This window comes from Varroa jacobsoni, unplaced genomic scaffold, assembly GCF_002532875.2.
Source record: "Varroa jacobsoni isolate VJ856 unplaced genomic scaffold, vjacob_1.0 contig00710, whole genome shotgun sequence".
NCBI lineage: Eukaryota > Metazoa > Arthropoda > Arachnida > Mesostigmata > Varroidae > Varroa > Varroa jacobsoni.
Genome location: NW_019214511.1, coordinates 100,238 through 126,709, shown reverse-complemented (window position 1 = coordinate 126,709; position 26,472 = coordinate 100,238). Strand labels below are relative to the sequence as shown.

At 38.0% G+C, this 26,472-nt stretch overlaps 1 protein-coding gene and 2 long non-coding RNA genes across 5 annotated transcripts; 2 read left to right on the top strand and 1 right to left on the bottom strand.

The window, feature by feature from the left end:
* The first annotated feature begins 2,094 nt into the window (after positions 1-2,094).
* LOC147751987 (uncharacterized) lies at positions 2,095-4,318 on the top strand. The gene is made up of 2 exons (XR_015315355.1): positions 2,095-2,441; positions 3,904-4,318. It is a non-coding gene; the product is annotated as an uncharacterized LOC147751987 (long non-coding RNA).
* Positions 4,319-5,295: 977 nt separating this feature from the next.
* On the top strand, positions 5,296-22,093 carry LOC111271504 (tigger transposable element-derived protein 4). 3 transcript variants are annotated; one of them, XM_022852348.2, is made up of 7 exons: positions 5,296-5,651; positions 17,545-17,956; positions 18,389-18,604; positions 19,262-19,584; positions 19,939-20,115; positions 20,393-20,740; positions 21,382-22,093. In XM_022852348.2, exons 2-7 carry the CDS (start codon positions 17,578-17,580, stop codon positions 21,775-21,777), a joined length of 1,839 nt encoding a protein of 612 aa, XP_022708083.1. In that variant the 5' UTR covers positions 5,296-5,651; positions 17,545-17,577; the 3' UTR covers positions 21,778-22,093. The 3 variants fall into 3 exon arrangements, with proteins under 3 accessions (XP_022708083.1, XP_022708084.1, XP_022708082.1); XM_022852349.2 differs by having other exon boundaries at positions 5,296-5,852; positions 19,424-19,584; XM_022852347.2 differs by having other exon boundaries at positions 5,296-5,852.
* A 202-nt stretch (positions 22,094-22,295) lies between these two features.
* On the bottom strand, positions 22,296-25,406 carry LOC111271508 (uncharacterized). The gene is made up of 2 exons (XR_002686913.2): positions 24,037-25,406; positions 22,296-23,069 (listed from the first exon to the last, which is right to left on the bottom strand). It is a non-coding gene; the product is annotated as an uncharacterized LOC111271508 (long non-coding RNA).
* Between the last annotated feature and the right edge of the window lie 1,066 nt (positions 25,407-26,472).

Sequence of the window (26,472 nt, the reverse complement as noted above, 5' to 3'; positions counted from 1 at the left end):
ATATATGCTGTACTTTTATTGGACAATAACTTCCGATCAATTGTTTTGACGCTTTTGCAACAGTGGTGAAAGAAAAGACAACTCGTTCAACTTCTACGTATTAACAGTTGGGCTGAAGGTGGTTTAATATTCCATCCGCTGTATCTATTCAAAGGGTTTTATGACGAGTTCAATGAAAGTTGCACAGTGGAAAGCTTTCTTAGAATTTCGAGCAATTCCAGTAACTAGGAATCAGCAATTCATCTCCAATGGTTTTTAATTTTTGGTAATTTGCGCAAAAAGATTCAGTTTGTGCGATAGTGCAACTGCTCCATCTTTAATTACAAATAGTGCTATGTACAGTACGTTTATCTACAGTGATTTTTAAACATTTTGGCACTTCACACCTAAAGTTAGTTTTCCTAATCGAAACGCCCGGTATAGCCATTAGGCAGACGGTTAGCTGCGAGCACGAAACGAAGTCTGTTTGTGGCCCAATTCAAACCTAAACCACAACGTGTCTCTAAGACTAGTACACAAATACGTTACCCGCTAAGCTATCATTAGGATAGGTTTATTAGTCCAACACGTTATTACTGCAGCATCACAGGGATGACACCCACATATGCCTGCATATAACATATCATAAGCCAAAATAGGCAAATTAAAGGTATTATCAAAAAGATACTACGGCGAAGCGTTTTCATTCCATCAACGGTTCTTATATGCTCATTTTCTACGTGTAAGTGCAAGTTACTTGGCATGTTATGGGGGCTCAAACCAACAATTTTCGCTTTTTGCACTCAGAAACTTCCATATTCAATCCGCAGCTTCTGTCTTTCTGCAGTTCCCATAGTATAATGGAAGATAAGGATAACGGCGATTAGTTCGATTTATCACGTAACTGCTCCATACAAGCTAAAATTAGTTAACATAAAACTAATTTTGAATTACACTAGTGAATGGCAATATATTTAAGGATCAAACACTTGGAGAAAGCTTGAATGGCGATGAGTGGATGACATTTTGCTAAAATATATTTACACTAATGTGAACCTCTTTGAAATTTCGTAAACGGATGGTATGGTTTTCTGCAAACTGATGGTAGCGAGCTTTAATTTCCATCAAGGTAAGAATTCTTCCAAATTTTTTCATCAATATGATCTCAGCTCATTTAATTGCAGTGTTTCTTTTAAAGATATCTGCAACAAACAATTGTTATTCTAAGAAATATGAAACCTAGTCAGATGGACATCTCTGATGAACATAAAGGCTTTTCCCGCTATAAACAAATTATGACACGAAGCAAAGTTTGGGGCAGTTCATGCGATATATCGTTGAGCCAATCAGTTCACTGCAAACGTATCGCACATTTCACGTATACTTACAACTAGGCAGAATACGAAGCAATCCATGACGAATTCCAAACAGGGAATTCGGCCTATTCCATTTAAATAATTAGAGCTAGAACCCTCTTGATTAGTGACAAGCACACAGATTGGAGCAGCTCATGTCACCGAATCGAACCATTCCCAGGGAACTAATGATTAGAAGTTCTGGGAGACGGAAAATGTAGAAGTGGTGCTGTAAACCGTGCAATTGGATAGGTCGTTTCACTGCCCGACAAAAAATTCCATTACATATACTTTGTGTATGCTATATCTGTTAAAAATATACCTACACAGAATCGTTTCTTCTCAAAGCTCTATATGAAATAAGTAGATTGAAATTCACAGTTTAAGCCCCCTAGAAAATTCGTTGTAATATAATATTTTTCCATAATGATAATCTATGTATTGGTGCGGTGCGAAATCATCGTGCGCCATTTGCACAGCCTATGTTGATGTAACGACAAATCACAATTTCGAAATGTGTATAAACTAAATTATATTTTATTAGAATTCATCGTAATCAGACATAATTATGAGGAGGTTTCACTTAAGTAGCGCAACGTATATGTTGGTTAGCGCAATCGGTGCAAACGGTTACGACTGAATGGCACCAACTTGATTTTCCACGACAGCATTCTGCTTTCGATTTGCAGACTCGCTGTTCCGATGTTTACACTCAGATCACTAATTTCACCGACTGGACTTTAAGACATTTGTGGCTGGTATTCCCTACACCGGAAAGTTGCGAAAATGGAACGAAACACTCACCCTTTGGCTATAACACAGATTCAACGCTGATTTCAAATCGCCACTTTACATTACAGTATCGAACAGGTTCCACAATTGACAATTTCTTTTAGTACGATTGAAATACTGAAATTTAGCGCCACTTCTCAATTCGCAAAAACAAATCTTCTGTCGCCTGTGTTAGCTGTAGAACAGAGTGGCGCATATGATGCATCTGTCAGCTAAATGCTTTTCGCGCGCTCTCTGCTACGGATTTTACATGACGATAAAGATGGCGCGCGTTGTATTGAACCACGGCTACCAGCGCCCCCAGTACCTATTCAGGTAAATTTAAACTAAATATTTTAAGTTCTACGTTCAATACCGCCGTTAGGAATTTTATCAAATGGCTGACTCCTAGAACGAAACATCGTGTCTACGTTGAAAGAGCAGACAAACAAGTTACGCATTACGCCATTATGGGGGTACCTATTAAGGTGATTGTGCGCGGGTTGCATTGTGCCGAAATTCACACCTGATTTATAACAAAGTTGATATTCAATCATATCAGAAGTTTTTTTTTTATAAGATTTGTAGCGTGTCCTTTAGGACACAAGCTTGCGCCGCAAATCCACCTGTATTTCTACGAATCCCGCTTACAAATTCTTAAAACGTTTATTTGAATATAAAAACAAGAAGCACTCTGACTTTTAGCTTTATATAAAATACTGTAGGGCTTCTACTTTACGGAATCACAAGTTATTCATGGATCACTCGAATATCACTGGTTACTCGCATTACGAAAAGCGCATATTGGTAGATAAATACAACACATTCTTTTATAGTCCGTCATTTTATAAATAATTTTAAATGAATTATTCATATAAACGATGCTTCCTTATCCATAGAGCTAACACAATTGAAACGATGTAATAGTTATCAAGAAAAATAGGCACTTGTTGCGTTTTTAAATTCCTATAAAAACCTTTTACCCAAATTTCAGAACTGCAAATTTGAATAACGCAGAATGTTATTTAATCGCGCTTTACTTACAAGTTTAATGAGTTTGAGTTGCACTATCGAGTGCTGAAATTTCAAATGTCGTCATCTTCTTTTATAGTAACTGCCCCGAACCGTCATAAGGGTAGTCCTGTTTGAAAAATAAATGGAGAATGATAAAGACCTAATAATGGTTCAAAAACTAGTAGGCTTTTAAAAAACAAGCTAGAGTACGGTGAAACATTCGAAATGTACTCGTTGTTTTGCATTCAGTTTGCTCGAACATTTACGACCCATTTAGGTTTGTGATCTAGGAAATCAACGATTTGCAAGTTTTAAATCTACTTGTCTAATTAAATAAGCAGTTAATATATTGAGCTTTGTATTAAATTTTCCAGATCATTTTGCGTATTATTGCGTCACAAATGTCGCATATTAGGTCTCAGTAATACGACTAATTTAATCAATGGATTGATCTCAAAATATTCTTCAAGAAATAGACGCCACATTATAGTTTTTGAGACCTATATGTTATTTTGTTTAGAATTTACTGCAAGCTTCCCAACGTATTATTGCATGTATAATTTAGGTTTTACTTGGTTCATTAACGTTCCCTTGCAACATACTCCCTCAATCCAATTGGCTACTTAAATATAACAAAACGCATAAACAATATTGAATTAAAACATCCATACTACTTTATTACTATTAGCCACTAAAGCTTTCTTTTCGGCCATAGCAAAACTGAAATTCAGTATTCACTGAGAACTTTCTTTCATTGTAACACTATGTACTTCTATTATTTCAGACTCTTGATCTTCTGCACTTCCTTGTAGACGGCCATCTGTTGTATGTATGGATCCCACCGCCAAGCCGTTATCTTCTCGTCCAACCGCTCTTTACGTACAACGACCGGGTGATTTGAAACTAAACTCCTCAATAAAACGAGCACAAATTTCGCTTTAACCTTAGTCATAGCGAGCAGCCCAAAGAATCACCTGTCAAAAACAAAAAATGAAGAAGTTAATGAACGACTACTGACTAAATATGGTACTGCGTTCCATTACGTTTGTTGGTTCAAATTAGATCATGTCGCTAAATTTAAACGACCTTATTTGGCTAAAACAAAATTATTGCAGTCATCGCAAAGTTGAAGACAGCTGTTGTACAAACTACACCACATAAATCAATAAAACTCATAATTTCTTGAGCATTCCTGGAAACTGGTCTAATTCCGATTTGGTTTTTATATAATTTTCGCATAACAGACAATTGCAATGTAGACAACGCATGTAAAAAAAGACGCTCTCGATTTATGCGAAGGCCTTTATTAATAGCGGCTCTGGGTGGGGCAATATTTGTTTACCTGGATACGCTGAAGTGTGACTCAAATATGCCCACTATAATGAATTTACAATGACTTTAAGTGCCGGAATTTATTAGGACCAAAGTTGAGAAAAAGCAAAGTTCAAAAACAAGGACGAGATGTTTAACGAAAACTAAATATTCAGTAGTAGTATCAAAAAAGCGGCAAGCATATTCGTTCTGCATGTGTCTGCACTTGTCATTATGATGATCATTCCCTTCGCATTTATCAGTCCTTAAATTTTATCTTTGAGGTTCTTTCTTAGATTTATCAGTAACTACATTGAGGGGCCGTAACAAAGAGGCATTATTCTGCCTTGTACAGAATACTTCCGGTCAACAGGCTTAGTCTTTTTTAGAATTCAAACGTTTCCAGCTGAGCTATGGCTATATTATTGTTTTATGATTTTTACAATATAGTTCCCTCTGAACTATTCGCTTCTGGGCTAAGCCCGTGACTGTACAACAAAATTTTACTTTTATTTATTTATTTATTTATTTTCATTTGTCGATCTTACCAATTTCTCCAACAAATTTACATTTATCTATTATTATTAAAATTTAATAAAAGATAATTATTATCGTAAAGTATTGATGTAACATTAAAGTGTCAGCACAATATGTAAATAATTTGAATTAGATACAGCTATTATTCTTATATTTATTATTATTTATTATTTATATTCTAATATAATAACCCCATTTATGCAATATTGTCAATAATTTAGTAGTTGAAATTTTTGCTTTTACCAAATTTTTCTATATTTGAATTTTGCTCGTAAACTAAAGTTGACTGTTAGATGTTAGTCGACTGAGATACACAAACGATTATCACCTCGATGGTCGTTTCTTCAATGAAACTCGTCCTTCTATTGTGTCACTCGTGGGTCAAGCGAATTTTTTTAAGGAATTACGAATCATGAAACGATTTGTTCGGATGACCGGAGCCTGCGAGAAATAGAACGGGTATAGAAACAGCCACATTTCACAACGTGTCCCACAATAAATGCTGATGCAGATGCTGTTGCACCGCAACGATATCGCCCACCGCGGCGGGAGCAGAGTATTTTGCTCATCGACGAAGCTCCGCTTCTTCGCTATAGTTCGTATCCAGAAGAAGATTCTCTCGATCACTTCGAAATTTGTGCAAAGTGAACTAAATGCTCTTTAACTAACCAAACATCTTCATTGGTGAGTGACAACCATAATAGTTATATGGTCAAGGTTGTTTTGTGCGTTCATTGTGGGTGAATATGATATTCTATGGAAGAAACACAGATTTCCGCAGCTACAGATCGACTCCTCGTTCTGTTGCGATATTTGCTTAAATAAATACTACAATCGGTGGCTTCAATAATCGCATGCGGAAAAACGTGAATAACTTGTGTTCTGGTGAGTATGAATGCAATGAAGGTGTCCTTCCGTATGTTAGATGTAATCGGTAACTATGGGAAGAGAACAAAGAGGGAGAGATACAAAGCTTTGATTCATACTAAGATTTCTCATCAAATGTTAACGAAACCCTCATTAAGTATTTTTGTTTTCCAAAGGTATTACCACATTGTTGCCAGTTGCTTTGAATAATTTGGTGAAGGAGTTAATCCATCATAAAAGCTCTATTTTGGGATAATGCGTCATTCATTTTTGATCGAGCAGGCACACAACAGACAAATTGTTTAATATACAAGATTTGAGTATGTCTGCGGCGTATCATGGCTACCTGCAATTCAAACGCTCATAGCAGAGGTCTTGCTTTTTGTTTGAATGGGAGCATACGAATTTATTTTATTCATTTTATGCTCATTTCTAATTTTTTTTACGTCAACAAAGTGTCCATTATTCTATCGAGCTGCTATTGCCATTGTAATTGCTTCAATTAATTCTTCAAGTAAGACGTACCGTTTAGCAAGGTTGATTCTTAGTTAATTGCTTGTGAAGTACGAACACGAAACATTTCACGATACCTGTAATTCCTATCAGTGTATTGTTGTTATTGGTGTTCATGTCATCGAAGGTGGGGTGTTAGTTTTTTAGCGCCTAGTATAGACGAGTTGGCTTCTTAGCTGTTCAAGCATTTATCATTGATTAATAGTGCTGGCATTAACAGTAAACCTTCGAGGCTGAAAGGGTTTTTTGATTTAAAAATTGGAAGCCAAGCCTTCATGTGCAGTTTTCGGTAGGTATTTACTATTTGTACCTTAATTAGTATGTGCACTGTCGGCATGTGGATTCGAGATGCTCTAACTGGTATATTGCCTACATGCAATAATTAAATATGTGGTATAGTATTGATGTGCGTTCTTGTAGTATAATGGATCTACAAAATATAAAATTAGTAATTGCTTACTGAATGAAGAAAAAGTGCGGTTAAACAAAAAAAATGATAGGTCAGCTAATACTAAAGAGTCATCAGAATAAACAATAGTTGTGAATCGTTCGTCGCGCTTTCGAAACGTGCTAAGTGACTGAAGTGAAATAATTGTAAAAGCTCATAACGACCTTGATGATAAATGGATTCTACTAATATGCGAATTGGACAAGTAGTGCATAGACATTTAATTTGAACTGGGCTACTTTCCTAGAATGGGAGAACAGCCATGTGACCGGGATCATAATTTGTTGTCAAATGGTTTTCGAGTCTGTATGTACAAAACGATTTGACCTGAATAACTGTTTGGCGGCTATCATTCGTTAATCTCTAACCAGTGTATTTCTTCATATTTCAGATGGCAGAACGTCGAATAATTTTATTAAGAAATATGCCTACAGAGTGGCTGTTTTTGTCCTGGCTATGGCGCGGAGAAAGGTTCCTCGACTCGGACTTATTCAATCCGCCAGGTTCTGCCAGATTAAGCAAGAAGTTATTCTTGAGAAGTCAGGCCTTTCTGCGAAAGCAAACTGGCAAAAGCTGAAGAACGTATTAAAGAACAAGTTTGGGCACTTTCACAATCAGAAATCACAAAGTCATTTCGGAAATTCTCTGTCAGGAAGCACTGGGTGACGTTGACGAAGCCGCGTGACAGACAATCCAATCATTGACTATATTTGAGGAAAATCAAGTTCTTCGCAATGAACGTCTAATTACGATCACATGTTTAGTGGCACCTATTTCGAGCAAAATTCTTGAGCATATTTTCGAACATGTTATGTTTATGCGTGACCCCTGTGGCGAGGTACTGGGTTCTCTTCTGCAAAGCACCTCAAAAGAGGATAACGAGAATAAGTTCTTAAAGAAAGTGAAGGCTTTTAGTTTTTCCGAATGCAATGTTCTCTCAGTTGGCTTCGGAAAGATTTCATTTGTGTGCTCAGGAAACCGGTCGAAGATGTCGAAAACCGATAGCGCTTCAGTGATATTGTTTAGAGAACTAACGAACAATCTGGTAGGCTAGCGCCCAAAACCACTGACTATTGATGCACGTTGGATTAAAACGAAAATTTGCAGTTACATGAAAGCGGATATACATGATCGCGATATGTGCCCAAAAGACATTATGGACGTTATAATTATTTGTTTCGAATTCAGCGACGAAGACGATGTGGTATCAGCTGATTCTTTCGAAAAAATCGGATTCAATTGCATTGACTTGATTTCGGGCAGGTTTTGATCGTTTTGTCGCATGAAGCAACAAACCAATAATCTTAGCACAACAGTACATTAAAAATCCCGAAAAGACCGTGTGTGTCGACTGTGAGTTATATTAAAATGAAAAAGATGATGACGAAAGAGAAAAGGCTCCATGAGATTACAACTAACGGTGACAGTAATGATCTAACTACAGACGAATTATGAAGGCAAAAACAAATAGAACTAGCTCAGCGATACGGTGCGAAATCAGGCGGATCTTTCTCATAGGGGAACGCCAGAATAACAATGAAGGCAACGATGACTAGCGGTTATGCGTTACTACTTACGAAGCACAAAAGCGTTCGTAGGCGGTTCGAATCTTGCCCCCCCCCCCCCCCAGAAGGTTTATGTACTTACTACTATACCCCTACTACGATGAGGTTTATATACTTTTAAAGATCAAAACCTACCGGAGGTGTACCACCTAACATCTAAGTATTTTCTGGACGAAACCTTACAGATGACATTTCTAAGTGCAGAATATCTGAATCTTTACACAAGGTGGAGTCTTTCCAGTTTCGCATAAACTGAACGATAATATGTTGATTTGTGCACCCACTGGAGCCGGTAAAACGAATGTAGCCATGCTGACGATTATGCGCCTAGTACGAAAGTACATTCATGAAACGATCAATCGTGTGTCGAACGATTTCAAAATAGTTTATATTGCCCCCGTGAAGGCGTTAGCTGGCGAAAGGGTGTCAAATTTTGCCTGAAGGCCCTCTTCACTTGGAGTTATTGTTAGGGAGCTAACTGGATACTTGCAACTGACTAAAATGGAAATGACGAAAACTGACATGTTGATTACGACTTCAGAGAAGTGGAACGTGGTCACAGGAAAGATTCTGGAGACGTGCAGGTTGCTGATTCTTGATGAGATTCACTTAATGAGTAGTGATCGTAGTATGGTGCTTGAGGCCCTCGTAGCCCGCACCCTTCGCCAGGTGGAAAGTATGCAGTCCATGCTTCGTATTAATGATTTGTCTGTTGCATTACAGAACTATGTGGATCTAGCGAATTTTCTGCGAGTAAACACAGCCAGGGGTCTGTACTATTTCGACCATCGTTTAGACCTGTACCTCTATCGCAAACCTTCATAGGTATCGAAGGTCGCAAAAAAAATGGAGCAAGTACAGCGAATGGATGAGGTCGCTCTTGAAAAGGCTTTCGAAATAATCAAGAGTAGCAATCAAGTTATGGTCTTCATTGATTGGCGGAACAATACCCTCCGAGCGGCCGAAGTGATGATGCAAATTACCACTGAGCATGGTAAACTTGAGTACCTTTTGCGGAATAGACATGTACAGTATAAAACCTTCAAGAAACGGCTACAAAGTTCGCGAAATATGAAGCTACAACAGATATTTGCGTCCGGAATGGGCATGCACCACACAAAGATAGTTCGACAGGATCAAAAGTTCGTTGGAGAAGCTTTCTCGGCAGGCGTTATTTCAGTGCTATTCCGTACGTTTACTCTTGTTTGGGCGTGAACTTGCCCGCCAACTGTGTCATCATTAAAGACACCAATTCACAAAACGGCTGCTTTGTCGAACTCAAAATTCTATATGTGCAGTAGATTTTTAGCCGAGCCGGTCGCCCTCAGTTCCAGCAAAATGGCGAGGCTGTGATCATTACGCATCATGCTAAAATGAGCAACTACATCTCGCATATGACTAATCAAACTATAATTAAAGGTAAATTTCATGAGAATTTGGTTGACAGTTTGATTGTTGAAATCGTTCTTGGCACAGTTACAATAGTGGATGAGGCCGTGGGTTGGCTAAATTATACATATCTTATGGTGCGTATGAAGAAAAATCCGCTTGTCTAGGGAGTCACATTTAAAGTTGTGTCTAAAGATCAAAGTTTGATCAATTACCGCCGAGAGCTCATTATCGCGGCCTTCAAAAAACTAGATTTAGCTAAAATGAGTTGATACCATGAGAAATCAGGAAGCTTCGATGCAACAGACCTGGGCCGTACTGCGTCCTGCTTCTATATTAAATATGAGACAGTGCTTAGAATCAACGAACGGTTTGAGCGTCGTATATCGTCAATGCAGGATGGTGACGGCTTAGAGATAGTCAGTTACGCGCAGGAGTTTGACCAACGACAACTGCGCGAAGACGTATGCCACGAGCTTCAACTAAAGGAAAGAAACTGCGAACTGCCTCTAAAACAGGGTGTACAAGGCGGAAATGTAAATACCCTGATTCAAAATTATATATCGAGGGGCAATGTAGAGACGTTCTCATTGGTGTCGGATTCAAATTGCATTGCTCAGAACGCCACCAAAATTGGTTTGTTCGAGATGGCGCTTCGAAAGGGAAACTCACTTGCTGCGTAGCGTTTTTTGATGAACGCAAAAATGCTTGAGCGTCAAATCTGACACTTTGATAACTCATTCCGTCAGTTTCCCGGTGTGACAGAGGAAACGCTTCAAATGTTAAAAGAAAAGCATGCCACCATTTCGCATCTTAGAAATATGACTTCGGATGAAGTTGGACAACTTGTTTATAATAAGTCACAATGACGACTTACCCATCAATTTGCACAAAATGTGCCGTTTATTGAAGTTGAGTTTTCAGTAAAACCAATAATTCGTACGGTTCTGAGGGTATCGCTTAATATTATGCCGCCATTTGTTTGGAGTGATCCGATCCACCACAATGCTGAAGCGTTTTGAATCAGGTGGAAGACCCAGAGATTGAGAACATCACACACCCGGAATATTTGGTCCTCAAAAAGAAGCAGATTATGAATGCGGAATCACAAAACCTCGTCTTCTCGATTCCTGTGAGTGATCCTTTACCTGTACAGTATCTGATCGACGTCGATTTTGACAGGTGGCTGGATTCCGACGGCCAGATCCCTATGCCGTTTGAGCATTTGATTCTGCCAAGCGTCTATATGCCTCGCACGAAACTGGTTGACCTTCAGCCGTTGTTAAAGACGGTTCTGAAAAACGAGCTCTTTGAATCACTCTATCATTTCATGCATTTTAACCCAATTCAAACGCGGCTGTTTCACACGCTATACCATACTAACCATGACGTGCTTCTGGGTGCGTCTACAGGATTAGGTCAAACTATCACTGCGGAAATAGCTATGTCCGACGTTTTCAACATGGAAGAACACCGCAAAATTTGATAAAAGAACGCGTCAACGATTGAAATAAAAGTTTAGTGGGCCAACTTGGTCTAAACATGGTCGAGTTGATGGGAGACTTTATCCCGGATTTCCGGACGACTGCAAACTCCGACATTGCCAGAGAAGTGGAACGGAGAATCCAATTCGCGGCAAACGCGACGCTACGTATAGAATGTGGTTCTCATTGTGATTCACGAGATTTATCTTCTCGGCGAAGACCGAGGCCCGGTCGTTGAAGTGATAGTGTCATGAACGAACTTCATGAACACTTTCACTTAATAAAGCGCGTATCATAAGCCTGTTCACTGCGCTGGTAAACGAGTATGATTTGGGCAACTGGTTACAGATTACTGAGGTAGGTCTTTTCAACTTCAAGTCATCAGTGAGACCAGTGCAGCTCGAAGTGCATGTGTCAGGTCATCTGGACAAACACTATTGTTCACGTATGGCGATTATGAATCGGCCCGCATACAAGGCAATTCTAGAGCATTCGCTTAATCAGCCAGGGCTGAGCTTCGTGTCATCCTGTAGGCAGATTCGGTTAACAACGTAGGCTCTCCGAACATCCGTCGTCAATAGCGAGAACCCACAAAAGTGGTTGCGTATGACTGTCACTGATATGCAGCATATTCAGAATCAGGTTCGAGATAAAGATTTGCGCGATTTGCTTGGCTTTGGTATAGGAATGCATCACGCCGGGCTGCAGGAAGAGGATCATCGACTCGAAGAACTTTTTCTCAACAATAAGATTCAAATGTTGCTAGCGACGGCCACGTTGGCGTGGGGCGTCAACCTGCATGCTCATCTGGTCATTGTGAAAGACACGGAATATTTCGCCACCAAAACTAATACTTATGTCGACTATCCGATTACGGACGTTTTGCAAATGGTCACTAGAGCGGGACAGCCACAGTTCGATACCAGTGGAGTTGCCGTTGTACTGGTACATAACCAAAAAAAAGAACTTCTATCAGAAGGTTCTCTACGAAACATTCCCAGTAGAGAGTTCTCTTCCGAAAGTGCTTCCAGATCATTCAAACGCTGAAATTGTGGCTGGAACCCTGTCGACTACTCAAGAAACAAGTTTCTATAGAAACTTATTACCTATGCACTAATAAAACTGGTTCTTTCGCATTGCACAGAGATCGGGGACGAGCGCACGTTGGCGCCCACGTCCTTTACAAATATCGCGTGCTACTATTATCTTTTGCATGAAACAGCGAATTTTTTTCACGAAACGCTGAAACGCAAATTGCACTTGCTTGCAATTGGTCAAAATACTGGGTGATTGCAAGGAGTTTGCGCAGTTATCTGTTCGATACAACGAAGATAAGGAACATGCAGAATTGACTAGAGACTATCGCTGAGACCATTATTGCAAAAGCTACAGAAGTTCACATACAAAAGCGTTTCTGTTATTACAGCCGCACATGGAGTACTGCCGATTACCGTGCTCAGACTACGGGCTTGATCTCGAATCCGTTCTTGATCAGATTTCAAGGGTTATCCAAATTCAGATAGATATTCTTACAGCCCGACGTTATTTGTCATCTGTGTTGAACTGTATGACATTGATTCAGACTATAATGCAAGCGCGATTCCAATATCTTGACGATCCTCTTAAAACGTTACCGGAAATTAGCCGCGAACACCTGTACATACTCCATAAAGCCAATATGTCTACGCTGGCCGAAAAGGTCCGCAAAAGGGAAGGTTTCGCAACTCTTCAAAAGTATCTACAGTTAGGGTTTGATCCCGAGTACGTTAAGACAGTCATAACAGTCTGCAAAGAGTTCCCATAAATAGTATTAAGAATCTTCGTCGATGGGCCAGGTGGCAGTCTTTGCAAATAAAAAGTAGACCTTTACAAGGCCCTGTGCCAGCAGATTACTATATTAAGGTCAAGCCTTGGTATTAAGAAGACTACCTAGTGAGCGTTGACCTGACTTGGCATAACTCTAAACCGGGTCAGCGTGGCGTCCCGAAAGCGGCAATGCAGTCACGGACGCTAAAGTCCACAAATGAAAACTGGTTTATCATCTTAGGATATTAAAGGTTCTGGCGAATTATACACTCTCAAAGAGCTATCAGGCTTCTACTACTGACGACTCACCAATTGACGTTCAGTGTGCTGAGGAGTATAAATCAGCGGACGATTCTCACCACATTCGTCGCACCCGACGTTTACTTTGGACTCGATCAGGAATACAATCTGCATCTCGAACCAGAGAGGTAGCTAGGCCTATAATATTACAAGGTTTAAGAAATGGAAACTGAGTAAATTTGACTGATAATTTAGAAAGTACTATACAGATGCCAGGGGAGTTGAGCAGCAGAACCATCTAGTGAGGGTTCGTAAATGCTTGTGAATGAAATGGTCGCCCAACTGTAGCTTATATCTTTGTAATAAATGTTAAATGTTAACCGTTTTAGTAGTGTTTTCCATTAAGGATATGCTTGAAGATGAGAACGTATTTTAGGCGTCATCATTTGATGAGAAATTCCAGTTCCCAACCGAAAAGCAAAAATGGACATGTTTCGACTCCCTTACTGTAATTAGTTACGACAAAAAATACGTGATAATAAATTGGTCATGGTATATCATCAAAATAAAGGTGCAAAATTATTGCATTACCTACATATATATTGTGGTTAAATTTTCGAATAAAAATGGAGTCCTCGAACTAGTTGAGCTGCGAAAAAGGAGGCAATAATCAAAAACAATGGTGTGTATCTTTCTTGACAAAAAAGAAGCGCACGCAAAAAGATATATGGAGGGAGAACTTTGGTCTTTTATGAAACCTCTAATGATAGTGATTACCAACTAATGACACCGCATTTCGTTGCCTGCAAAATAATAATAATAGAAGTCTAGCTTATTGAAATATGAATTGCATGCAATGAAATACATAAACAGCAATATCTACATATATTGGGGCACGCGTCCGAGATTTAGAGTTCTCTACATACGAATTTCGAGTGTTATTAGGTCTCTTTCAAAATGTTAGATTCAACAAAGTAATTTTGATTAGATGGAACAATCAGGGCAAGTTTGTATCCCTGGTTAGTGTCCGACCGTCGTAGTTAATTTGCATGATAGTCCAGTCTCGTCTCTTTTTTTAAATTTATATGAATATACTGCATTGTAGTAGTTAGAGTCTTGTAATAAGTAGTAAAATTATAATAGTTAGTAAAATAGATGAATGATGACCGACATTACAATGTCGGTCAAACAGAATTCATACCGATGAAGCTCGGAGCATTGATAGAAGTCCGCACCTAGACAACATCAGCTAACAGTTCGTTTCTATTGCCTTCGAAATGTTTCATAAGCGGCTAAACTTTATAATATATAGGTAAAGCTCTTTTGTTTTGAATGAACCTGCAACTCACAGAGGAATTCACGACGATTTTCTGACTGAGCTTCCCATTATTTTGAACTGAACCATGTAGTTTATATGTTTAGATTATTCGCAAAGTGCGGCGCTTACATCCGAATTTTTTTTTTTATACTTTGTTTGAAAACTGTAGATAAAAGCAGATTTCAAGATTTCGGGGGTGCTAGAAGCGTTGTTCCTAATGAGCACAACTATTAATTGTGAAAACCATTTACTGCGATTATAGGATCAATTTAGGAAGTAAAACACTCATTAGTCATTTTGAAAGTATTATTTTTTAATTCGCGAGTAACGTTTTAATCACAGCCGTGCATATAGCGCAATAGGTAGGTATAAATTCATAAGTGATATTCAAATACCCTACATACAAAAATATCTAACGAAATTAGTTTTTAAGGTACTAACAGCACAGAAGTACCAAAAATGCAAAACGTGCAAAAAGTCTCAGAAGAGTTAACTGTTAAAGCTCACCTAGGTAACCCAATTCATATTCTCTTTTCCAAAACGACTGCTTGCCTTTCTAAATCAAGGCAGGTGCATCAAAGGTGACTTTCAAAGTCCTCTTCAATTTTGAGCCCTCTATAATCAAACACTACTGAGGATCTTCCGGTTTACCTCGTGAAAATCTTTCTCGAACTTTTCAAGAACCACATGAAACTGGTAGTAACGTAGGTCGTCGATTCCGGCAAAGTAGGAAGTTTTTAATCTCGTTAATGCTTCATCTAACGTGAAAAGATCGGATGATATATGATTTTCGCTTAAATTTTGAAAGCGGCGCACGGTTTTTAGCATTGACTGGTTTATTGTTTTGTTCTAGCAAAAATTGGCTTTGTTTTGATACCAAATGTAGCGGATGATCGCACGTTTGTTACGACAAACAGCTTTCCGAAGATTTATCGGGATTATTATTATTAGGCGCCACAATCACATCAAATCAAGCAAACATGGGATCGTGCAACAGTGTAACAGCGTCTCAGTCAAATAAGTGCAAGCATATGGCTGCTGACTACTCACTAAAAAGCTATTTATGGGGATTTTTTCCAAAATACTTTAAAATGTAAGCTTTTTCCTGTTACAATAAAGTAATAGTCATTAACTCAATGGACCCAAATGCCGACGTTATACTTCAGCAGCGACGTCTTAACTGCTCTGAACATTTCCTTCATGTAACATGGTTATGTTACACACTCCGTTAAACTTATAGAGAGGTGAGGAGCAGGTAGGGCTTGAGCTCGTTTTGCGTAAACTATTGTAACGCCAATGTCAAGCTAAATGTGTTAATTCTGTCCGATTTCTATTCTGTTCTTGCCATGTTTCTGAAAGGATAAAGCGGTGGCATCTTACATTGAGTTTTTACTACGAAATAGACTGAGTGGTGCTCAGGTTGTCTTTGAATGTATTACTGGTCACGCTTAGACTGAGACTGAATTCCGCGTTAATGACAAAAAGGTACGGGATTGTTTACCGCTTTCCAACTTTGTATATGGCCAGGGCAAAAGCTGCGTTGTCATGAACTCTGTCACGCCACGGCTCCAGGTTTTACTCTCTTAGTGAAGAAACTCATTGTGAGGGCCAGTTGATTCGATTCATCAAGTTCAATGAATTCGTAAGACTGAGGAGCGTCAACTTCTCAGTATGTCGTTATGTGTGGCTGTGGTATATCATACCATACCAAACTTTTGCTTTTCTCGTGTTGGTCTGCAGATTTCTCGCTGTTCGTGACAGTGCTGAGTCTGGTTCTCCTAGGCATTTTTATGACTGATGGTTTTCGACAATGTCTCTTTTCTGGTATGAAGTGTGTTTGCTGAATTGATTAGTATATCCATATGTCGTTCCGTTTTCAATAATTTTATGTCTCACATCATTTGTAAATCGAGAAAGTTACCGTCGTATACCATATGTTGATATCACTGATCATGAACTAATAACCAGCATTATGATCAGTTTTCAACTGTATAAGACTTAGGATTGAATTGCGTTGTTTATGTATAAAAATGAGATGTTGGAATACGCATGCAAAGCTAGTGTGCCTGTGGAGCTCGGGATTGAAGAGTACAGACAAGATTCATGCAGTGAATTCGCTCGTCTCGGGTTGCGAAAACGACTAGAAGTATAACGACAAAGCTACAATAGAAAATTAATTTTATAGTTCTTTCTCAACGCTTCTTTCTATGGCAAGCTGATTAATGATGTTGTTTTAGCATTTGGTTCAGTCTGAGCGACTTGGAAGGCCTTTATCGCTCAGTACCTATACGCTGTCCATATGGGATTCGACGAGTTCCGAATACCTAATCAGACCGGAAAAACCCCATAGACACACAAGGTTTTCACTGGTCTATCGCTAATGTTTCAAAGCGGAATTCATTGCGTCAATTGAATAAAAATTGCGCTTAAATAATACAAAGCCCTGTAGGTTGTATTTGTATCATCGATTTCTAGGAGGTGCTTCTAAGAGCCTTGCGCACTTTCGGCAAAAAACAGGCTCTTAACGAAAATGCTATCTGAAATGATTTTATGTTAAGCCTTATCTATATGGAAATTGGGGTTAATGGATACAGAACCCTATTTTTTTTGTCAACCGCAGAATAATAAATATTCTATCACAAACGGCAGTGGATTATTTTATGTAAACCTATAAGCATTTGCTTGAACATATTTGCTGTTGTTTATTTTATTTAAACATAGACTTCATCGCTCTTTTTATTGATATGTGTACTGCCGTGATATGGTTACATTTCCTATTTGGAATGACTTTAAACATTGTCTTCGAAGCATTGTAATAATGCTTTTATAGCTTGAATCGATTTTTGTTTTGCGACGAATTAACCAAGATATCGATACATAAATGACACGGCTAAAATATTTTTCAACTGATATAGCAAATGCATAACATTTGATTAAATAATTACAGGAATTTTGACTCGAACTCCGATGCAATACCGTTATGACAGATGACGAGACAGCAGCTGCCGATTCGACTGACGAATCGGAACCCAGTGGGTCAAAAGTTAGTGCAGCGAAAGTATCTGGAGAGGCCTGCAAAACAACCTGCAAGGCTCGTAAAGACCTTCCGTTGAAGGTTCAAGTGGAAGTGCTAACGAAGTTGATGGCTGGAGCAAAACAAAGCCAACTTGCCATCGAATTCAATGTCTCGCAGAGCCAGATCTCGCGGATCAAATCAAGCCAAGAACGGATTCTTTGTCAGTTTCTAAACAATGGCAATCTGAATAGGCGAAGAGCTCGTGTTGGTCCTCAAAAAGAGCTTGAGGAAGAGTTGCTTAAGTGGTATCAAGACGAAGTTAGCAAAGGAACAGCATTCAATGGCAAGTTTATCCTATGTTCCCACCTATGTTGTTTCAAAAGCACGTTATAGACCTAAAAATATTGTAAGAGGGCTAACAAGCATGCCAGTCACGGAAACTCAACGGCTTTAGGTGTTACCCGTGTTGCTTATATGGTCCACGGATTGGTAAATCTAAGCCTATGCGCCGGGATGTTGAACGCTTTATTTGCTTTCTAATCGCCTGTACTCATGAAAGTACCTCGGATCTTTAACACTTGTAACACACCGCATGCACGAAATAAGATAATCTTCCGTTTAATAGCTTCCGTTTAATGATAATTCTGACGAATCTGCAAATGTCACACGACACTGATTATCGAAAAAAAATTCGGTCTGCCATTCTCGATAGGAGGTCCGGTTTTTTACTTTCTACAACTCATTATTATTACTGTTCTTGTGCATTGCGTTGCAGGCGTAATGATTACTAGCCGCGCCAATCAACTCGCGAAAGAGCTAGGTTTATTCGATTGGAAAGCTTCAAAGGGTTGGTTCTATAGGTGGCGACTACGAAACAATGTTTTGTTACGAAGCTCTCTTACGTCCGCTTTAGAACCTGTTGAAACAGAAACCAACGCGGCGTCATCTGCTCTCGCCGAATTCAGGAAGGTCTTAGCAAATTATGCACACGGTTAGTGAGGACGTTGTATTTGCATTGAAACTGTTGTTTCTCTATACTCTTGTTATAGTTATGTGGTGATAGTGTGCGTGCTTGCTCTAATTTAGAAACAATTAAATAATCTAGGTATGAAACTGGGTGTAGACGTGATTTGTTTCGTGTTAAGCGAACTCAACCGTCTGAAACAATGTTTAGCAGCGGTACAGGAGCTAAAACTCGAAGCATTTAGACGAGATAACGAAAGCAGATAAAGCAAATGGACAAAAAGAGATCGTTAATTATTTAACGACAAACGTGCAACATTTAAATGTAATAGTACACCAATAATGCATATTCTAGCATCGCACGGCGTACTTTTTCTATATTTCATATAAAAAACGAGTTTCCGATAGAACTCTGGTAATAAATGTTATATTACGGGCTAATTCAAACCGAACTTTTAAAACTACATTTCACATTCAAAGCTAGTGTTTATTATAAGGCTGGCAATGTTGCAATGTTTCCAAATATACACGTTGTTATCTAGTCATTGTAAGCATACTACTGTATGATTGAATAGATTCAAGTGTATGTTGATCGTAAATAAAATGCAAAAGACTGCTTCGAAGGCTCTTAGCTGTGGAGAACGTCGAAAATTAAAATTAAATCTGTTATTATATTGTCCGGCAGATAACGTATATGTGATGGACGAAGCCACGCTTCTTTATCGTACACCACCAAGTAAAGAAAGACAACTCTTTGTTGATCCGCATGAACGAGTAGCAATTCTATTTTGTGCCAATCGATCCGGGTCTGCACTAATGCCACCTGTACTTATTGGGCGAACAGCAGAACCTGCATGTCTCAAAGGCGTGAAGAAATACCCCGTTCTGTACACAAACTCGCCTGGAGCAATGATGACATCAAACATATTCCACGGATGGCTACAACAAATAGATTCCGACTGCGCAAAAAGCAACAAGAAGATTGCTCTCGTCGCCAATGACATTCCGGTATTTTAAAACTGATTTCAAATGTTTGATTCCTTGACTGATAATTATTAATGATTCGTCTTCGTTAGCATAACTAAATAAAAAAAATATGAGAGGTTTTTTCCGAAGAGCGGATAATTTACGAATTTCGGAAAAATCTCTGATCATTTTGTGAATTATAACTTCGTGAATTATAATTTCGTTTAGAGAGCATTAAGTACGACAGTCACATGGGATCGCTTCCAAGTTATAGACAAATTCTAGATAATACGTATAAGTATACTTATTAGTAGTAAACCTATTCAAAGTATTACCTAATGAGCTGAATGAAACATTAACAAAAAAATATATTTGCATGTACCGTCATAACAATAGGCCCATAGAGTGCCTCATCTGATCCTTAAGAATATTCGTCTGATATACCTGCCGTATCAGATCCGTCCACTGGAAAGCCTTGTAGCTAAATTCAAGCTTCGCTATCGAGAACACCTGGTTCGAGAGCTAGCAGTACTGTGTGATTACTCTCTCCAAAGGGTTCAGCAGGCATCGACTGTAAGTATTTCCCAAATGAGATCATCAGATCTTTGTCTAAACATAAGAAAGCCGCTTAAAAGATGTGCGCCTTATTATGTTATCATAACATTCTCATGACCTTCTAACTAAAGACACAACAATCCTCACTTCGCCCAGTACTTTCAAAGCTCGTTGGTTTCTGCTACAAATACTCCACAGATAGCAGACAATCAAGTTGCGTGAATCCTGTGTTGTTTTTCTTGTTCATTATATACTAGCATTGTGAGTCCCTTTAGTAATTCTTTAATTTTTTCAGATCTCATTACTAAGATGTATGCATTTTGTCAAGTTGGCGTGGAATCAACTGACTACCGAGGATGTTTCTTCCTGCATTGAATCTATCATAAGGACAGTGCTCGGAGTGAATTTCGAACCTGAGAATAATGATTTGGACACACCACTGCCGACCAACGACGTGGGTCCGTTGCCATTCGACCTAGAACCCTCAGACCTACGAGTACTCGAGCAATTAGAGAAACAGATGGAGATAAAACTTGACAATGAAGCCCTATTAGCTGTTGAAGAGAACGATTTTTTCGACGAGCAATTTATGGGACTCAAACTCGCTCCGCCCAAAAAGCGCGAAATACATGCCGCTCTTGAGGTTAGCACAGGAAAAACAATGCATAAAAATGGACTTCGTAAGAGCGCAACGCAGAGCTCGAGTAATGCTTTGATATTTTCCGCAGTTGTATTTTCTCTTTATATATTGTTAATTATGATACATACTGTGTCAGCTTTTTTAAAACGTACACCGGATGAAACAACGACATATATGAATAAGCATGCATCATAGGGTCTTCGAGGAGTAGGCTTAGCTGTAAATACTTTACTAAAACCCTTAGCCTATTATAATGCTACATTTAGCCGATGTAAACACTAGGAGCGTTGTTCTTTTTGCGTTACTTTATTAGTCACCTGCGTAAGATATTTTATAATCAAAACCGTTTATTGTAATCACAAAAAGGTAACATCCTTTTCCCTTTTTTGTCGTGATGGCATAGCTATAAAGGCAAAAACGACACTAAAGTAATTATAATGGTTTTTCTGTAAGACTCATCGAAATCAGGCTCCTTATCATATTCTTTAGAAACCTACCTCAGACTTTGTTCCAGTTACATTTTCAGTCTTTTTGCCTTGTATAATTTGCTTGCAAGCAAATTATATAAATCGATTCAAGCGTTTCTAAATACTATCATATTAAGCAACGTCCACCATTGTGACAATACGTTATTTTGTGCACAGGTACTGCGCCGTTTCTATGATCTGAACGGCTATGACCCTGCTCCATTATATGGTATAGATGAAACACTGCAACAGCACATCGCGCAGCACGGCCTTCTACCCTTGCCGGGCCCAGGTGCACCTAGCCAACAAGCTCAAACGACATGTCTGATCACTCAATCTAATGCTGGTTCTTCAGGACCTCCAGTAGCAGGAACTGGTACAACCGTTGTACCTCATCCGGGAGCCAGTTTGAGTCATCCCGCTCATGCGCTCGGCTTGGGTGCTCATCCTCAACTATTGGCCGTTAGACCCTCTACGTCCGCAGCGATTCCGCTGGACGATATCCATATGCAACAGTCTGCCCACCCCTCACATCAGCATCTAACACAATCGCATATTATTCAACTGGGATAGTTTAAACGATAAAAAGCCGTTTTCTCGCAAACTGTGTAATACACAACTTTGTACAATAAAGTAAAAAAACAATTTAAGGTTTCAATTAAGCCTACATGGGCTGCGTTTAAGAGCTTTTAGCATGTTTGATGGAAAAACTGTAGGGAAACCTAATTGAGGCCGGTTATAGTAGCGGTTTTATACTACAGTCATGAAATGAAGCCATTTGCAAACAGACTTCGAATTATGTCTAGATGGCTCCTTCTGTGACTATGCGATCTTATATTTTCATTTACTTTAAATAAAAAATCTAAAAATGTCAGGCGAATCCTTAGAACAGTCACTTTTCTTTTCTACATGAGACAAGAGCTTTAATATCTAAAATTACTGAAATATTTACAGGTAACTAACCTTGCTTTGACTTTGTTCGTTACCTGATTTGATTCATTTGACTTGGTTATTATTATTATTATTTTCATAACTATTTATCTTATTCAGGAGCCTACAAAAAGCCTAAAACAAACTTCTCAAAGTTTCCGATAATGTCATAGGGTGTGAGTGGAAAATACTGTGTGATGTATTTTCTTGAAATTGCCCTATTTTTTATATAGCTAGGGTAACTTAGTACCAGTTCCATGTAAAGGAGCAGGTACACCGAGCCCTAGCATTTTCTTTTTACATACAAATATATGTATACAAAAAACACAGTTAATTTCAATATATTTCTTTATTTGACTCAATATAAGCTGCCAGTTTGATATGTTTAACAGGTACCATGTATCTAGTACATATCTTATTACATAGTTTGCATAGAAACGTGAGTACTTACCACTAACCTACAGAGGAGTGCGAAAGTTTTTTAAACAATTTCTTTGAAAATGTAGTTCTCCTTGCTCTTGCCCAAATGTTTCATTTATTTCCGATCATATTATCTCGTGAAAGATATGACTAAGCCGTTGAAATACTAAGCGCAGTTAGAATATATAACTTCAATTTGCATGTAACCGTTTTTAAATTTTAAAGTAAATTACATATGTGTAACTTTTCCTTCCATGTCAATTTACAACATCTTAAACACTTGATTGCTTATCCTCATGCCAAAATTACAACGTGTCATAAGACTTGAAATCTTTTACTTAATTTTCTCTGGCGAAACATTATCTACAAATATCCTGAAAATACTATCCTCCGTTTCAAACTAATTTTCTCCATACCTGAAACTGTCTTCGCATTTACTCTATACTTGCCATAAAAAAGAAAAGTTATTCGCTTCAAAAGTTGATCCTTGTGCATTCACTATTCTTAATTACACACTGAAAATGTAATAAAGGTTATAACCCGTTAAATAGTGTATACATTTTGGACATTTAATAAACACATCTATTACTATTTTTAATCATCGTGTTCGAGAGCTAGAAGAAACGTCCGTCGGGAAAAACGACCTATTTCGAAGAACCCAGAACATTTGATTTACCCAATGCAACTAGAGCGATGCCACAAGCTTTAAGATTATGGATCATCTATAGTTTTCTTACATCTCAGCAAATATATTTCGTATCTTCTAATCGTGCCACGAGACAATTTCAATTTATAGAGCCATCTTGCAAAACTATACATATAACTCTTATAATTTATTTTTGCTATCTTGTTTAAAATATGATGTCTATGCGTAAATGTTTGGGAATAAAGTAAACGCATGTCATGCCGACACAAAGCGTTTCGAAGAACCCAATCTAAATTTACTTCACTTTGCGTTCCCAGGATAACCCTCGTAAGGGACCACGAGCTCCAACATCGTAAAACAATAGCTTTTAGCCATGCGTAAGCATTTAGTAGTAAAATATTTGAGCCGAAAATTGACTAGATTTCTTTTACTCTTGGTTGGAAATGCCGATACATTACAAAACATTGACCAAATGACCCAGGCCAATAAACGTATGTTACACGTGTTGCAAAAATGCAGGGTTCAACTGAGGAAAAAACTAAGTGTTAAAAAAGTTCTAAACCTACAACTTTTTACCCTGCAAATGATAACATCGAAACTGCTGTTAATCGACAGACCTCTAAAATAAAAGAGGAATAGATAATACAGGTCATTATATTACATTAGTATATTATCATATTATAAATCTAACTAACCAATGCATCAAATCAAATAAATACACTTTATTCATAATGAATGAACTGTCTGCACAGTCAATTTTGCTCACCAAAATAATGAAATGCCTACATTATAAGCTAGCAAACAAAAAAAATCGAATGCACGTATTTAATGCTCACATGCTTTGCCTGGCTTACACGCCACACCACACTCACCAGCCTCTACGACAAAATGGCTGTGATGCCGTTGACACCGCGTAAGTCACGAGTGTTCGAAGCCCATGAGGGCGCTGTAATCGCAGGAGCACGAGACAAAGTGGGATGGCGGGCCTTACCGAAAGAGAGACCGCTTTTCGTGAGTTCTCTGTTACTCTTATATTTATAAATAATCATAATTGACCAGGTATGTACTAGCCATTAAATTGTACATTGAAAACAGTCACATAGCAATAAGTACGCACAGTACTTATGGAACTAGCAAGAATACATTAACTAGTATGACCATTCTACACACAGAACTGATAGATATTACTGTGCAGGAACCTGATGAGACCAAAGTTACAACAGACATTTTTATATCTAATAGGTTTCTACTCCTATGGCGCACATGGAAATTAATACGAACGTCTACTTGATGATCTACTAATAGAAGTCATTATTATTATGACAACAGTTCATAAATATATCACTAAAGGCTAAAATACAAGTACACTTTTAATTTTTCAAAAAATATAATACTTACGGACTTGAAGTAATGTTCACAGTTTTTATAATGTTTACTCTCCCCTTTCCTTCTTCATTGTCATGGGATTTTTTATTAATCCCAATCTCTCCGAACTGATACGGCCTCAGAGTTCGCATATCTATTCAAACTTCAAAGTTTATCTAAATCTTAAATCTACTATCCCGCTTGAACGCAGAGTGACAAAAAGAACGGGTAATTAAATTAAACGAAAATGTAAGCAATCTAATGAGGAAAGTTAATCCGGTGGACAGGAGGAAAGCCAGGTAATAGGAGATTGGGTGAACGAAGTAAAGGTGATGTACTGTAGATATGTATATACAGGATACGGCACCTAAACTAGGACAAACGTAGGTAGACTATTTGTCGCAACGGGCAGGTTTTGATACACCTAGAGGAGAGGGTCTCCTGCAGAAAAAAAACAGTCATTTTGATAGGAGGATATCATTTGCCGGCCGAGTCATCTAGATAAGCTTCAACGGTTAGTTTTTTTGAGGCTTTTTACACGTTTTATATTTTCTGGCCGATGTGATCCCTAGCATTTTTCGAGACACTTACCCTGTTATTACCTTATAATTGAACTTCCATTGAAATTTTTTCAACGTAATGTATTGGAACAACACTGGTGATTTTATACCAACTAACATAATTTAATGCGTGATAAGCACAAAAAGTTACATGCGGATTAAAAATGATTATTTTGAAAATTATTAGAGTGGCTCAGGTCTGGAATTGAAGCTGTAATTGCTGTGAATGATGACTATATTGAGCACACGTGAGTCTCAGTAATACACATCTAACACACGCAAGAAATGCAAACGGCAACTAATCTCTTTGTATAAGATTTTAAACAGGTGCCGTATTCTATATATGTATATATATATATATATGTATGTGTATATATATATATATATATATATATATAGACTTTTTCAATCTGCGTCCTTGTTCTTATCTTTGTTTCATCATTATTAAATATCACCGGGTCTCGACCGTGGTATATATATATATATATAGCGCTTAGAAAAGGCATGACTAGCTTGAAATTGAGTTTAGGATGTTAAATCTACCGCAACATTAGGAGCGATAAATGATTCTGTTCACTATAGAAACCTTAAAAACTGCTAAAGTATATCACGGGTATTATCTTAGTTAATTCATTGTAGTGACAAGTTCGACTACTTACAACTAAGAATGCAGTGTTTATATGAGTCGAGTTTCTATGCCTGTTCTTGTTGAATTTTCACACCCGATTCGATGAACTCAGAATAAAATTGATATTAAATTAGACGAGAAGTTTAGTTTTATAAGATTTGTAGAGTGTTCTTTAGGATAGAACACTGTGTCGCAAGTTTGCCTGTATTTCTACCCGCTTATGGATTCTTAAAATGTTTATTCGAACATAAAAGACAAGGAGCACACTCACTTTATATAACTAAAAAGGATCTTTGCTTTACGAAGTCACAGGCCATTTATGAATCATTCGAATATCATTAATTAGACGCATTACAAAAAACGCATATCTACAGATAAATACAACATATTCTTTTATAGTCTATCGTTTTATAAAGGGTTTTAAGTGAATTATCTATCTAAACGGTGCTTCCTTATCCATCAAGCTAACGTACGACATGATAATTACCAAGTAAAAAAAGTACTTCTTGCGTTTTTTAATTTCTACAAAAACTTTTAGCCAAATTTCGGAACTGCAAATTTCAGTAGCGCCGAATTTTATTTAATCAAGATATTCGCGCTTTGCTTACAAGTTTAATGAATTTGAGCTCATATTGGGATTTCCCTATATTGCTACCCGTGATAAACTTGCAAACTGTGCAAGACGGAAATGATAAGCAGTGTTAAGCGCTGAAATTTCA